Source organism: Epinephelus fuscoguttatus, linkage group LG19, assembly GCF_011397635.1.
Source record: "Epinephelus fuscoguttatus linkage group LG19, E.fuscoguttatus.final_Chr_v1".
In the NCBI taxonomy this organism is placed as follows: Eukaryota; Metazoa; Chordata; class Actinopteri; order Perciformes; family Serranidae; genus Epinephelus; species Epinephelus fuscoguttatus.
In genome coordinates, this window is record NC_064770.1 from 8,691,221 (window position 1) to 8,704,270 (window position 13,050).

General features: G+C 41.3%; 1 protein-coding gene across 1 annotated transcript; it reads right to left on the reverse strand.

The window, feature by feature from the left end:
- Positions 1-377: 377 nt before the first annotated feature.
- Positions 378-12,767, reverse strand: LOC125879606 (myc-associated zinc finger protein). The gene is made up of 8 exons (XM_049561565.1): positions 11,390-12,767; positions 9,143-9,293; positions 8,285-8,688; positions 7,039-7,289; positions 6,526-6,589; positions 5,888-6,059; positions 4,341-4,802; positions 378-1,245 (listed from the first exon to the last, which is right to left on the reverse strand). Exons 1-7 carry the CDS (start codon positions 11,420-11,422, stop codon positions 4,477-4,479), a joined length of 1,401 nt encoding a protein of 466 aa, XP_049417522.1. The 5' UTR covers positions 11,423-12,767; the 3' UTR covers positions 378-1,245; positions 4,341-4,476.
- Between the last annotated feature and the right edge of the window lie 283 nt (positions 12,768-13,050).

The window sequence follows — 13,050 nt, forward strand, 5'->3', positions numbered from 1 at the left end:
GATCGATCAGACTTATGGTTTTGGCTGTACTTGTATAAACTGTTGGGGAGTTTAATTTATGACAAAACATCTTATTTTATAAACTCATATGTATAAATTCATCTGTTCAAAGTGAAAATCTCAATTACAGCAATTGAAGTTGTCAGATAAATGTAGTGCAGTACAATATTTCCCTCCGAGATGTAGTGTAGAAGTATAAAGTAAAATGTAAAGAAAAGATTCAAGAAAAGTAAAAGTACTTCAATGTGTACTTAAGTCCAGTACTTGAGTAAATGTACTTGGTTACATTCCACCCCTGGCTTCAGGTGAACACCTGAGAAAATCTGGATAAAGTCACCCAGACACTCATGAAGATCATTTCAACTTGAATCCACACATGCATTTTACTGCTTTTTTAATACAGTAGTAACGAGGCGCTATGCACTATGCATCAAGTACAATCAATATGCACAGCCACAGAAAAATGTGTCACCAAGGTAGCTACAAATTACATGGCAATTTACCTTTTTCAAGAATTACAAATCAGCATCCAGAGACAGAGCAAAGACCATATGAAGCAGAGAAGTTATGCACATTCAGTGTTCATGGGGGAAATATACACAAACAACTATTAGTTTGCCTTTATCAGCTATATAAAAGTGTATATACATGATGGCCCATCTGAAACAGCTTATCTTGTGTCCTGTTAGGTTTCCCTGCTCTGAAGAATATGACAAAGGCAAACTGGAGACTGTTTAGTAATAAATTAAGGGAGAAACTGAGATAAGTCATGTTGTGTCTTTAGGTCAATTTCCTCATTATAAATAAACACTAACATCATGGAATATAAATTATCTAAAAACATCAACGGCTTTACAAAATCATGACAGGCTGTGCAAGTTAGTTGACAATTCAAACAATGACATGATGGCAAATAGAAATAGCTAATCGCTAAGCCACATGAATAAAAATACACATTAATTTTCCTCCTTAATGAATGAGCAGAGGTTTTTCTTATCATTTTATCCACAGTCTCTTCCCTGGCTTGACTAATCTGATTTGCAAAGACACTGTACAGTTTGCAAAGTGTGTCTCTTAGTGTTGGTGGCAGGTCAGCTGTTTAACACTGCTGATGGAGCTGGAAACAAAAGGTCCGAAAGGGCCGCCATCCTCACAAAACCACAAGCAACGCTGGGGAGAAAAGACGACTTCCGTGGCAGCTTCTCCCAGTCTGAGTCCACTTCTGGCAGTCTGTTAAGAAATCATCTGAAAAGTAAAAACAAAGCAGTTCATGTAAGTTTCACATTTAACCATGCACACATTTATTTATAGACCATTACATCTTTTATTACAAAAGCAACTTACAGTTTTCCAATGGTCTAAAAGGTAACAAGCTACTTCTGCATACTGTGGTGAAAGTATGATCACGCAGTGGTTTAGTGGTAGTTGATGAGGTGGGTGTACTACTAGGTAGATAGGTAGGTTACTGATGGGGAAGTGGGCATACTCTCCTATATATTACAATGGCTTTTTAGCTGATAGGTGGGTATACTGTAACTGGATAGAAAAAGAAGTGGGTAGACATTAGTTGATGGGTGCAGAAGTGGTTTAAGGTTACAAGACTGTTTGGATAGTTTCAATTAGGCTTAATCAGTTGAATTGTTTGGTTGGTTGCTATAATCCTTCCTCTTGTCTGTGCTAACTATGAAGGGATTTCTCTATGTCAGTGAACACTTACACGACTGTAATAAGAGGACAAAATCCACAGTTATTGTTCTAAATTTCAGCAGAAGCTATATGTAGACAAATCAAGTGGGTATCTTCAAGAAAAGGAAAAATACAAAAAGGAAATTTCATATGAAAAAGTCTAACTTCTAAAGATCCCTACTTTATTTGTCCAATTCAAGGCTGCAAACAACCAACATATCGCTCAACATGCACATGGCACGAATGTTGTTTCAAAATAGACTTCACAGTATCCATTTATACAATGTACTTGATGAAAATGGCTGACAGCAGCCCTGCTGTAGATATCTTCAGTGTACGTATTGATTTACAGATCAGTGTCTCTACCACAACACCAGATGGATGTGTTGTACATGATCAGGTCATATCGTCCTTTAATTATAGTACCCAAATAACCGTGTTTACATTATTTCATTTACATTTCTTTATCAAAAGCCTGCTGCTGTGTAGTCGCTGTATTTCTGTTCTTTCATTCACAGGGACTAGAAAGTGGAGGTCACGGTGAGCAGAGGGTTTGCAGATATCTTTGTTAGATGTGCATTTTGAGACTTTTTTTCAACTTGCTTCATATTGTCTTTACTATTAATCTCCACTGACATCAGAAACTTATGGGTGGAAACGCAAGAAGTCCACCCTGACACATCCACTGTGATGGTGCTACACCAGCTATGTGCATATGGTGTGTTCCATTTGTAATAGGAAGTAAGAATTTCAGAGTGCCCAATAGGAAATTTCAATTGGAACGCCCCTGAAGTCAGATTTCCATCTTGGAAAGTCTGGGTAGCCTCACCAACCCCGACTAAGTAGGTATAACAGCAGCTGGAGCAGCTAAGTGACCCACCCAGTCGCTACATGACTCACCCACCATACCTACAGACCAGTCTACGATCAGCCCCCTTCGGTTCTTGGCCCAGAGGCAGAAGTCAGAACGAAATTGTTAAGTTAGCGATTAGCTAGCTATGAAGTATTATATTAAAAGATAGGTGGTTAAGCTCAGGGTAAGGGTAATGGAAAGACTACGTCTCATTACTTATGCTAATGCTAACTTAGCGATTAGCTGATGTTTGCTATGAAGAATTATGTTAAAGGAGAAGAGGTTAAGGTTAAGATAATGATAATGGGAAAGGTTATATCTCATTACTTATAAAATGAATCACATCTTCATGTATTTTGCTTAAAAAGTGGATTATTGCTACATTTGGTCTCATTTATTTATTACAGTGTAGCACTGTAGCAGGGTTCAGATAATGTGTTTGATCTCATCCGCACTCTGACATCCAAGTGAAATGGAACACAGCAAAAGGCTCTGAAACTACACCTGATCCCCTGACGCAACCATAAATCTCAGCAGTCTTTCCAAACCTACATAATGTTTCAAGAGTACTCCCCAGATTTATCATTACATGACGGTTACATGATGGCTTCTCATTCGGAATGAAATGAATCTGAACAAAGTCATTCGGAATTAAAGTGTTTCCAGGTAGTTTACATGGGAAATATTAATTCCGAATGAGGGTTTACATGGGAGATCAGTTTAATTGCCTTTATTCGGGTCTGCGCAAGGTTTGGGGCAGGGAAGGTTTCTGATTGGATAGGGGGCGGGGCGGATGTTACGTGTTTACGTTTACCGGAAGAAAACACTGTAGTCCTCGCTCCGGATAACAAGATGCTTGACGACGTCGTTCTTAGTGCCTTTTTCGGGCGTGTTTTGCTTATATTCTTAAAGCAGCAGTACGACAACAACCTTGTTCTGCTAATGCTTCATCTGTTGAGCAGGAGAAGGGAGGCAGAAGACCGTGCTGTGGCGAATGGAAACCGGTGAGTGCAACAAGTCCGACTGCTCTAGCTCAGCCCGTTGCTATGCAGCCCGTTGCTATGCGCGCTATATACGTCATCGCACCAGAAGGGCAAGGAAACGAGCATGCGCAGAAAGACCGGAATGAACTTAAAGAGGAATGAGTGTATACATGCACACAAAACTCTTTCATTCGGAATGACAAACGGAATAAACCACCCCCTTTAATCAGATTTAATTTTCAATCGGAATGACCATTTTTAAATCAGAATGACCGTTTACATGACCACTTTTAATCGGAATGGCCGTTCATTCCGATTAAAAGTGGAATTAAACTGTCCATGTAAACGTACTGACTGTCGGATCCACTATGGATAGTTTAAAGGATCAGAATCAATGCAGCAGAACCAGAGATGTCGTCTTTTTTATTCCACACATTCTTCTTCCTAATCAAAACTGTGCCCGTACATTACCCACAATGCAACACTGACAACTGTTTGTGAGATTGTGGTGTATTCTGCTGGCAGCAGCTAATGTAGTCTGGAGCCTCTAGCCTGCAGTAGTGATGAGCAGTGGGCTACAGAGGTCTCACTTTCTTCTAACTCCATACCTCCAGATATTTTTCATTTTCAAACTCGTAGTTTTTAGACCAACACTAACTCAAATGACATCATTTGAGGACATTGATCAAAATTCAATCAGACACTGACACATCTGGAAACATACACTGATGTGTAAAATCAAAGGGGTTCTCCTTTGAGAGCTTCATTTTAAATAAATAAAACGAAAAGGAACATGTTTATAGATTAATGACACACACCTGGATTGGATGTTGTCTTTCCTCTCCTCTCTTCCACGAGTCCGCGTTTGCTTTTGCCTCCATTCAACCAGCTCCCCCCAACTCCATCCCCAGCCCCACCCGTCCCATCCCCAGCTCCCCCCCCTGCCCCAGCGTGCTAGCTGTGGGGCTGGGGAGCGATACTGGAGCAGTCAGTTACCAGCAGTCCCACTGTGCTAGCACTGGACACAGTAACAGCCACGCTGGTGGTGCCCACGGGGCCCGCGCTTGTCTGGTCGGGACCAGGGTCACCCTGGTTGGCGTGGGTGCCCATGTGGCCCTGAAGCTGCGTGGCCGTCTTGCACTGCACCCCGCACAGCTGGCAGAGCAGCACCCCGCCGGCCCCCGTCCCGCCGAAGCCCCCCCGTGCCCCTCCGCTCTCCTTCCATTCCTGACCATGGTGCTTCTGAGCATGAACTCGCAGGTAGGTGAGGGTGGTGAAGCCTGGAAACACACAGACACTTCCTTAATATAGGATTGTTTTTAAAAAGTTATACTTGTTATTTTATTTCAGAAATATTGCAATGTACTATCAAAAACTTGTCAAGTATTGTGACACTCCTTGAGAAATCCTGTGATTTTGCTGGTTGAAAGTACATTTATTCAAGAACTTAAGCACAATTTGAGGTACTTTACTTGAGTACTTACATTTTATTCTACTTTATAAAGTAGTATATCAAGTAATTAAAATCATCCTCACCTTTACCAGTTGCAACATTTAAATGATAAACATATTAATGCATCAATAATTACAATCCAATATTATTCTGAAATGAGTACTTTTACTTTTGGTTCTTTATTTGAATACTGACGCTACTACTTTTGTACTTTCACTTGAGTAAGATTTTGAATGAAGGACTTTTATTATAACAGAGTATTTCTACACTGTGGTGTGACTGTTTTAGTCAAATAAATGGTCTGAGTAATTCTTTCACTTCTGTGTAAATCCTACAACTGGTCAGAACAAAAATTAATAAATAGGTGAATACAGGAAACCTTCAGCTGTGTTGGATGTGTGCTAGTTTGTGCAAACCACAGTTGAGTCTTTCATTTGCAGCTCTTCATCTAACAGCTCACTCTGACTGTTTCTGCTGCACTATTGCCTCCTGCAGCATTTAAAACTGATCCACTGACCAAATAGTGCAGAGAAAGTCTATACCTTGTTATGGAGACCGGTCTTTATTTAAGAAAGCACTGCTAATGAAGCGCTGCAAATTCTGCAATAACACATTCTCCTGTAGGTTCGCAGGTGGAATACTCCTAATATGAAGCAGCAGTTACAGGAGATGAACAAATCTTTGATACAGCTGAAAGTGATTAGTCAATGAAGGCTGATACTGTATCTGACATTATGAACAGGAACACCAGCATGAAACTAAACTCACAACCACAGACGTTCACTTAGAAGTAATGAGAGCTGAACGCAGAAACTTCTCTGCCTTTTCTTTAAAACAAGACACAGCCTTGATCAAATGAGTGAAAACTGCTGCAGCAGTATAACTTTTTTGGTGCCGTTTCCTGCGACTTACTGCGGTTGCAGAGGTGACAGGCATGGTGCTGTGACTGGTTGTGGACTCTCATGTGGTCGGTGATGTACGCAGCAGAGAGCAGCTTCCCACAGATGTGACACGGAACTTTCTCCTCGTGGCGGACCAGGTGAGCACGTAGACGATCCCGCGTGGCGAACGCTGACGTGCAGGTCTGTGGGAAAACAAGAAGACGTGCACAGATACATGTAGTGAGTGTAGTAAGGGACACACACAGAAACACAGAGAAAAGCCAAAAAACATCACGTGAGAATATAAATACATTTATTCATTCATTTTCTGTAATAGCTCATCTTGGTGCAGGTTCACGGGGGAGCTGGAGCCTATCCTAGCTGTCATTTGGCAAAGGGTGGGGTGCACCCTGGATAGTTTGCCAGACTGTCACAGGCCCGACACATAGAGACAGACAACCATTCACACTCACATTCACACCTATGGGTTAATTTTTGAGTGACCCATTAACCTAATCTGCATATCTGAGGGAAGAAGCCAGGAACCCAGAGAGAACCTGCACCATCATTATCTTATTCATCATCATCATCATGCAGTGTTTCAGGGTCTATATTATTCACTAACCTATATTGATTGAACTACTATAAACAGTCAGATGAAAACGTTACCGTGCACTTGAACGGTCTCTCTGTGGAGTGCACCTGTCGGACATGGCTGTTGAGGTGGTCCGGTCTGAAAAACACAAAACGAGTCATTACAAACTGCAAAATATTTTATCACCCCACTAGATTATACCTAACCATTGATATATTTGTAATCTCCTGCCACCAAAGCTTGATTGGGTCCGGTCAGATTTCTGAGGGGACTTCTCCAAATGTTTGAATAGTCTTTGATGCAGTTAGGTTGTAGAACATCCTCTTTACAAATACACGTTATTTTGTATGAAGTGTTTGTTTTATATATGGATAACAAAACGTGTTAACACTTTATTTGGACAGTCCATCTACAGATAGTTTATAGAATATCTGTAACATATCATGTCGTGTCCTAGTTGGCAGGGTTTTGATGTGTTAAAAGAGATGTCAAATGTGATGTTTTATTATCTAAAGGTTAAAGATGCGTCACACGAAAAAAAAAAAACACTGCCCAAACTAAACGTCTGCTCTTATCAAAGTTTGTACCTAGAGAAGGCCTTGGCACAGTGAGGACAGACGTAGGGTTTCTCCACGCCGCCTTGGTGTGAGCGCACGTGGTAGCTCATCCTGTCTTTCCTCTTGAAGCGCTGCTGGCAGATGGGGCAGGAGTACGGCTTCTCGTCCGAGTGGGACAGGCGGTGGCGGTTGAGATGATAGACATCTCTGAAGGCCTTCCCACAGGCCTCACAGGCATGGTTCTTCCTCACCTGGTTAGTGTTGGGATTGGGATTTGGATTCTGTGTAGCAGCAGAGGAGTTAAGAGGCTTTGTCACTATTTATCCTAATATAATAATGAGTTGACACAATGATATATACATACACATGATATATAAGAGAGGAAAACTACTGCTGGTATAGTTAGAATATATTTGTCAGATGACATCAGTGAAATCTTTCTTCTTTCTAAACTTAAAACCTTTGTATATTATCTAACAGTTGCCTGAAACATGTAGCTGTTGCTTGGTCACCATTATAAAAAGTGTGGTCAGACACATAACAATATGTGATAACAGACTGACTATGATCTACACCCTAAAATATATAAAATTGAAATGAATGTCATGATGTCCTGAGTTGATCAACAGACTTTTTTGATTAATTTTCGAACCAGACATTTCCTCTGAGAATGACTGTCAAAGAAGACGTGTAGTTATGCTAACAGTGGCGTATAGATTGTTTTTTCCTGGAATTGAGAAGGAGTAGGAAAGCATCAAAGTAAACTTGTGATACAAGTAATGCTTTCTTAATATTTCTATATTGATTTTTCTATTGATTTTTTCATTGTAATGCATGCCTACTGTATGCTAAAATGTAGAAATAAACAAACAGATAAATAATTCAAAGAAACTCTTCTACAGACCATCAGAAACCTGAGCTTGTCAAAGTCATACAGAGATGATGAATAACCAGGTCTAGGTTCCAAAGCATTACTAAAATCATTATTAAATAAATAAGGATAAGATGTGTAACAGGGACACCTGTGCGATTAAACACTCAAGTGTTGTTCATGATGTGGTAGACACAATATTTTGAGTGAAGTTGGATGAGATTAAACAGAACAAAAACCAAAATGATAATTGGAGGACTGGTGGTGTGTCTGTGGACTTTGCAGGCAGATGCCATTTGCAGAAATAAGAAACAGACCTGTCCTTTAATCCTGGTCCGCTACCCTCACTAACCTCCCTGCATACATATTAAACTCACTCACTGGCTCTTCTCCCAACGAACCCACCTGCTCCATGGAGCCCACAACAACAACAGCTGCCTGGATGGGTTGAGGCGGTGCAGCCATGGTTACAGTTGCTGGGGCGATGGACACAGAGACCGGCTGGCTCTCTTGGTTGGCGAGCTGTCCGGGCTGGGGGAGGGTCTCCGGGGCAGCAGCAGCGGCGTTGGGGGGAAGGGGAGGGGGAGGAGGCTGTGGGGGCAGGGTGAGGTGGAGGAGGGAGAGAGGGACCGTCTGTTTCTCCACCCGTCCTCCTTTCCCTCCGTCCTCCTTCTCTCGGGCGGCTCGGTCCTTCATCTTGATGCCCGTGTGCACCGACTGGTGCCGCCGCAGGTTGTAGCTGTTCTTGAACTCCTTGTTGCATGTGGCACAGATGTGGGCTGGCCGGCTCGGCTTGGTGAGCGGTTTGACTGACAGACACAGAGGAGGGTCAAAATAACATATTTAGATTTTGAATTTTTACATTTCAATCAGGTTTGAAGATGTTATTTCTACAGTTAAAATACACCCCGTTTTTAATATGTACATATAGCAAGCACAGTCACTGTCTATAAAAGCTACAACATGTATATTGACATTTTAACCTTCAGCAACCCTCGATCATTATTGGACCACTACAGTGTAACTGGGCTCTGGATGTTAAGTTTGTCCGTTTCACTTTGGACCCCCTGCAGTCTCCTCAGTGGTCAGACTGAACAGATTTAAACTGTGATTTGTCGGTCCACAGTAGGTTCAGCTGTAGATTTAAACAGGAACCTGTCCCTGTTTAAATCTGCACACAGTTTAATGCCTAACTTCCAGTTTCTTGTTTGTGTGAAACAGTTTTAGACCCTCCCCACCACCACCCCTCCTCCTCCTCCTCACCAGGTAGTGGCTCCTCACTCAAAGCGGCGGTGTCAACAGTGGACGGTGGAGTGACAATGTGCTCAGCTGGTGGACTCTGAGCTGAACCGGTGAGCTCCGGCAGCAGCTCAGACTGAAGAGGTGTCTCAGGTTGGCTCTGAGTCGATGGCGTCTACCAGAGATAAACAGGAAAACATGTTTTAATCCTCCGACACAGAGTTAATCAGCCAGTCCTCACAGTTTTTAATCAGTTATGTTGGATCACAGCATGTTTTTGGTCCGTTGATCATATTCACCCCACCAGGTATTATATTGGAGAAAAAATGTAGTGACCCACTAACTGAAGGTCAGGATTAGATGTAATGGTAACTACTTTACTTAAGGTTACTCAGTTGGCTAAAGGTTTGGTGTTCTAGGTAAAAATCTGCCAGAGACCTCTATTTATTAGTCCACTATTTGATTATTTAACTATTTTGAACATTAATTAATTCAATGTTTAAGCAGAAAAATAAAACCTTCTCTGTTTACAGCTTCTTTTCTCTAATGTATATTTCTTGGATTATTTTTTCAGTCCAAATAGCACTATTTTCTTATGTTTTATTGACTTAAAAGTTAATCACTTTCTTGAGAAATTAATCTGCAGATCAATAAAACATTTTTAGTTGCATCAACTCTGTCAATACCTAAATTGTGTACCTGTTTATACCTGCAGACACCGCAGTTTACGTATTTATTTTCGTCTACCACAGTATTGTATTTTCGACTATTTTATTCTATTTGATCTATGTTGTATTTTACTCCTACAGTTTAATGTTGCACTATTTTATGTCTCATGTCTTGGATTTTCATTCTAATTGTGTGTTTTGTAACTCGGTGTTGTTGAAGGGAGCCTGAGATCTCAGACTTTCATTGCCAATGACTGCTTCTATGTAACTGATGTGCAAGACAAGACCTGACACTTAAATAAAAACCAAGAACAGATTACCAGCCAGGCAAAGTGTGCAACTATCCCAGGACCCCAGACATCCAGGGGCCCCAAAAAGGTCCAGGATGAGTCCCTGTCAACTAGTGTCACATACCTGAGCACAATTTATTTAAAATAGAAATCTGCAATACTATGACACACACCAGTTTTGTGTGTTTAGTGTGTGTTGAGAACAGTTTTAAGTAGTAACTAATTTCTTTCTACTGAACTACACCCCGCCAAACGCATCACCCTGCAGAAGCAGGTGGGCATCTACTTGTGGACGACTGAGTCATGCTCGTGACAGCGCGAGATGTAAATATTAATGGTGTGCCCCTTGGCTGAGCTGTAATGTTAGCTGGCTCTGTGGTGCTAGTGGTTGAGCTGAGCTAGCAGTGAGTGCATGCCTCCTTCTGCGCAGTGACACAGTTGGCAGGTGTACTTTGGTAAGAAGAGAATAGTTCTTATATGATACTGCTCACAAGAAGGCCTGTGGATTATCTTGAGTATTATCTTGGGTCATGACTTCTGGAAACAGACATTGCTGTTGAGTTTTTCAAATGTACTTTTTTGGTGCTTTGAGCACCACAATTTGAGCGCCATCTAGTTCTATTTTATTGGAGAGAAGGCAGACATTGCTATGGCTGATATCTCCAACAACCAGCAACTTACACTAAAACAATCTAGGGTGATCAATAACAGTATAGGTAAGAGGTAAAATATGTATTTTTATATAACCTATTTTTAATTTTGTGGTGAACTGTCCCTTTAAGTAAAAGTACCATTACCTCAGTTAAGAAGTACTTTGTTGCAAGTGAAAGTAACGTGTTAATTTTAACTTCCTTATACTGCTGGGTAGCTTAACCTATAATAACACATCATATTTTATTTTTTGTATCACTAATCTGTAAACCTAAGTTATCAAATAAATGAAGTGGAGTAAGAAGTACAATATGTACTTCTGTGATGAAGTTGAGCAGAATTATAAAGTAGCATGAAATGGAAATACTCAAGTGAAGCACAGTTACCTCAAAACTGTCCTTGAGTACAGTACTTGAGTAAATGTACTTAGTTACTCTCCATCACTGGACAGGGAACATGTCTGTGTTTACATGTGATCCAACCTGCCAGCTGGGGAGGACCAACCCAAAAGCCAGCTTTACCCTGACCCCTCTGTGACCTCCCCCTCCCTCTGTAACCCCATGCAGAAATGTCAAACAACCCCCTCCTCCTCCTCCTCCTCTTCTCCCCTCCCCAAAAACATCCAAAACCACAAAGCAGCTCCAGCATCAAATAAGACTTACCTGAAAAAGGAAATTACTCCAGGAGGTATCCATCCTGAACACTGCAGCCGGGGACTAACAGCTAAGCAGCCCGGGAGCAAAGAGGGGAGGGAGGAGGGGAACGGAGCCGAGGAAGAAACGCTCCAACTGCTGCTATGAAAACAAAATCTGAGGCCTTTATCTCTTCTCTTCCTGCCCGGGTTAATTAATGGAAAATATATGATGACAGCGGACGATATTTAGCTTAAATCGGCTAACACTTATTAGTCATTCGGCTGCTATGAGTAATGAATTAATATGGCAATCTTTTGGCATTAAACAGGCACTGACAAAATGCTTTATGTAAATGCGACAAAATGGTTCATGCTTGCTTTTAATGGTGCATTTTTTAATATCATTTGCTTATGTCTACTGTAATAAAAAATGGTGAATTGCATGCAAAATAGAGAGTATTTTATATAGAAGAGGATGTAGTGCTAATCATAGCAGCTGTTCGGGAGTCATTTATTTTGCGATAGCTCCAGGAAAAAAAGGCCGCAGCGTCGGGTCCCAAGCCTCGGCGTTGCGTACAGCTCGTCCCCTAACTAGAGAGCTCCTGGTCGGCCGCGGTCCATGGCTCCGCCTCGGTGTTTCAATCGACAGGATGACATCTTTCTCTTTTTTTCAAACTCTCTCTCCGCCCTCCCTCCCTCTCGGTCTTTCTTCCTTTTCTTTTTTTAATCTCTCCTTCACCCCCTCTGTCCCTCTCCGCTTTAAAGGGAAAGTATTTTGTGTATGCACCCTCCTCGCGGACCCCGTCTCGTCTCGTGCCGTCCCTCGCCCCCGCCACCACCGCCGCCACTTCACGGGTAGGCCGACAAATAATGAAATCCGACATTTATACGTATCAGCTCAGCCTGTTCATTCCCTCCGCTTCGATTTCGCGTAAAGTAAAAAATATCCACCAGTGCATCTAAATAAAAAAAAAACAAAAAAAAAAAACACGCCCGGTCACCGGGATGTCTCTTAGCTAAAATGGTGTCGGGTTTAGCTAAAACAAGGCTTTATCCTTGGAGCATCTTAAAGGTAACGATGCGCGCAAGTGCAACAGCTGGATTCAATCCACATGATGTCCATTGAGTGGGGCTACACCAAACTCCATTCAAAAAATCCTAAAGTTCATGCACCCTTGCTTTAAGTTCATAAAAGTGATGTAATAAGCACAATCATCGATCTTTTTCTATTCTGTAAGAGGCACTTGTAAATTCGGCATATATCCAACACACCAAGAACTGTTTAATTACTAAAAAAATATTAAGTCTTAATGTTATTTTTCAATAAAAGTAGGCCTACATTGTGCTCTACATTTTCACTGAGCTGTTTTAGACTTTGCCTCGCAAAAAATTGAAGTAATGCAAACAGGGCCTTATTTGCAATACTGCATTTCCCCCACACATTTATGATAATTCACCTGTAAACTATAATTTATTTCTGTTTTTATATCCTTTACTTAAAATACACCGTCCTACTATTCAACTGCATGTTTCACTCAGAAAACCCAATTAAAAAGAGCTGCAAAAAAGTGCACTGTGCTTAAATGGGGGATAGGGCAGACTGAAGTAAAAGGGGTGGACTTTTGAGCTAAATTATTTCCATTAACTTATTAATGTAACAATGACTTTTAGCAACAATATTGAAGATAA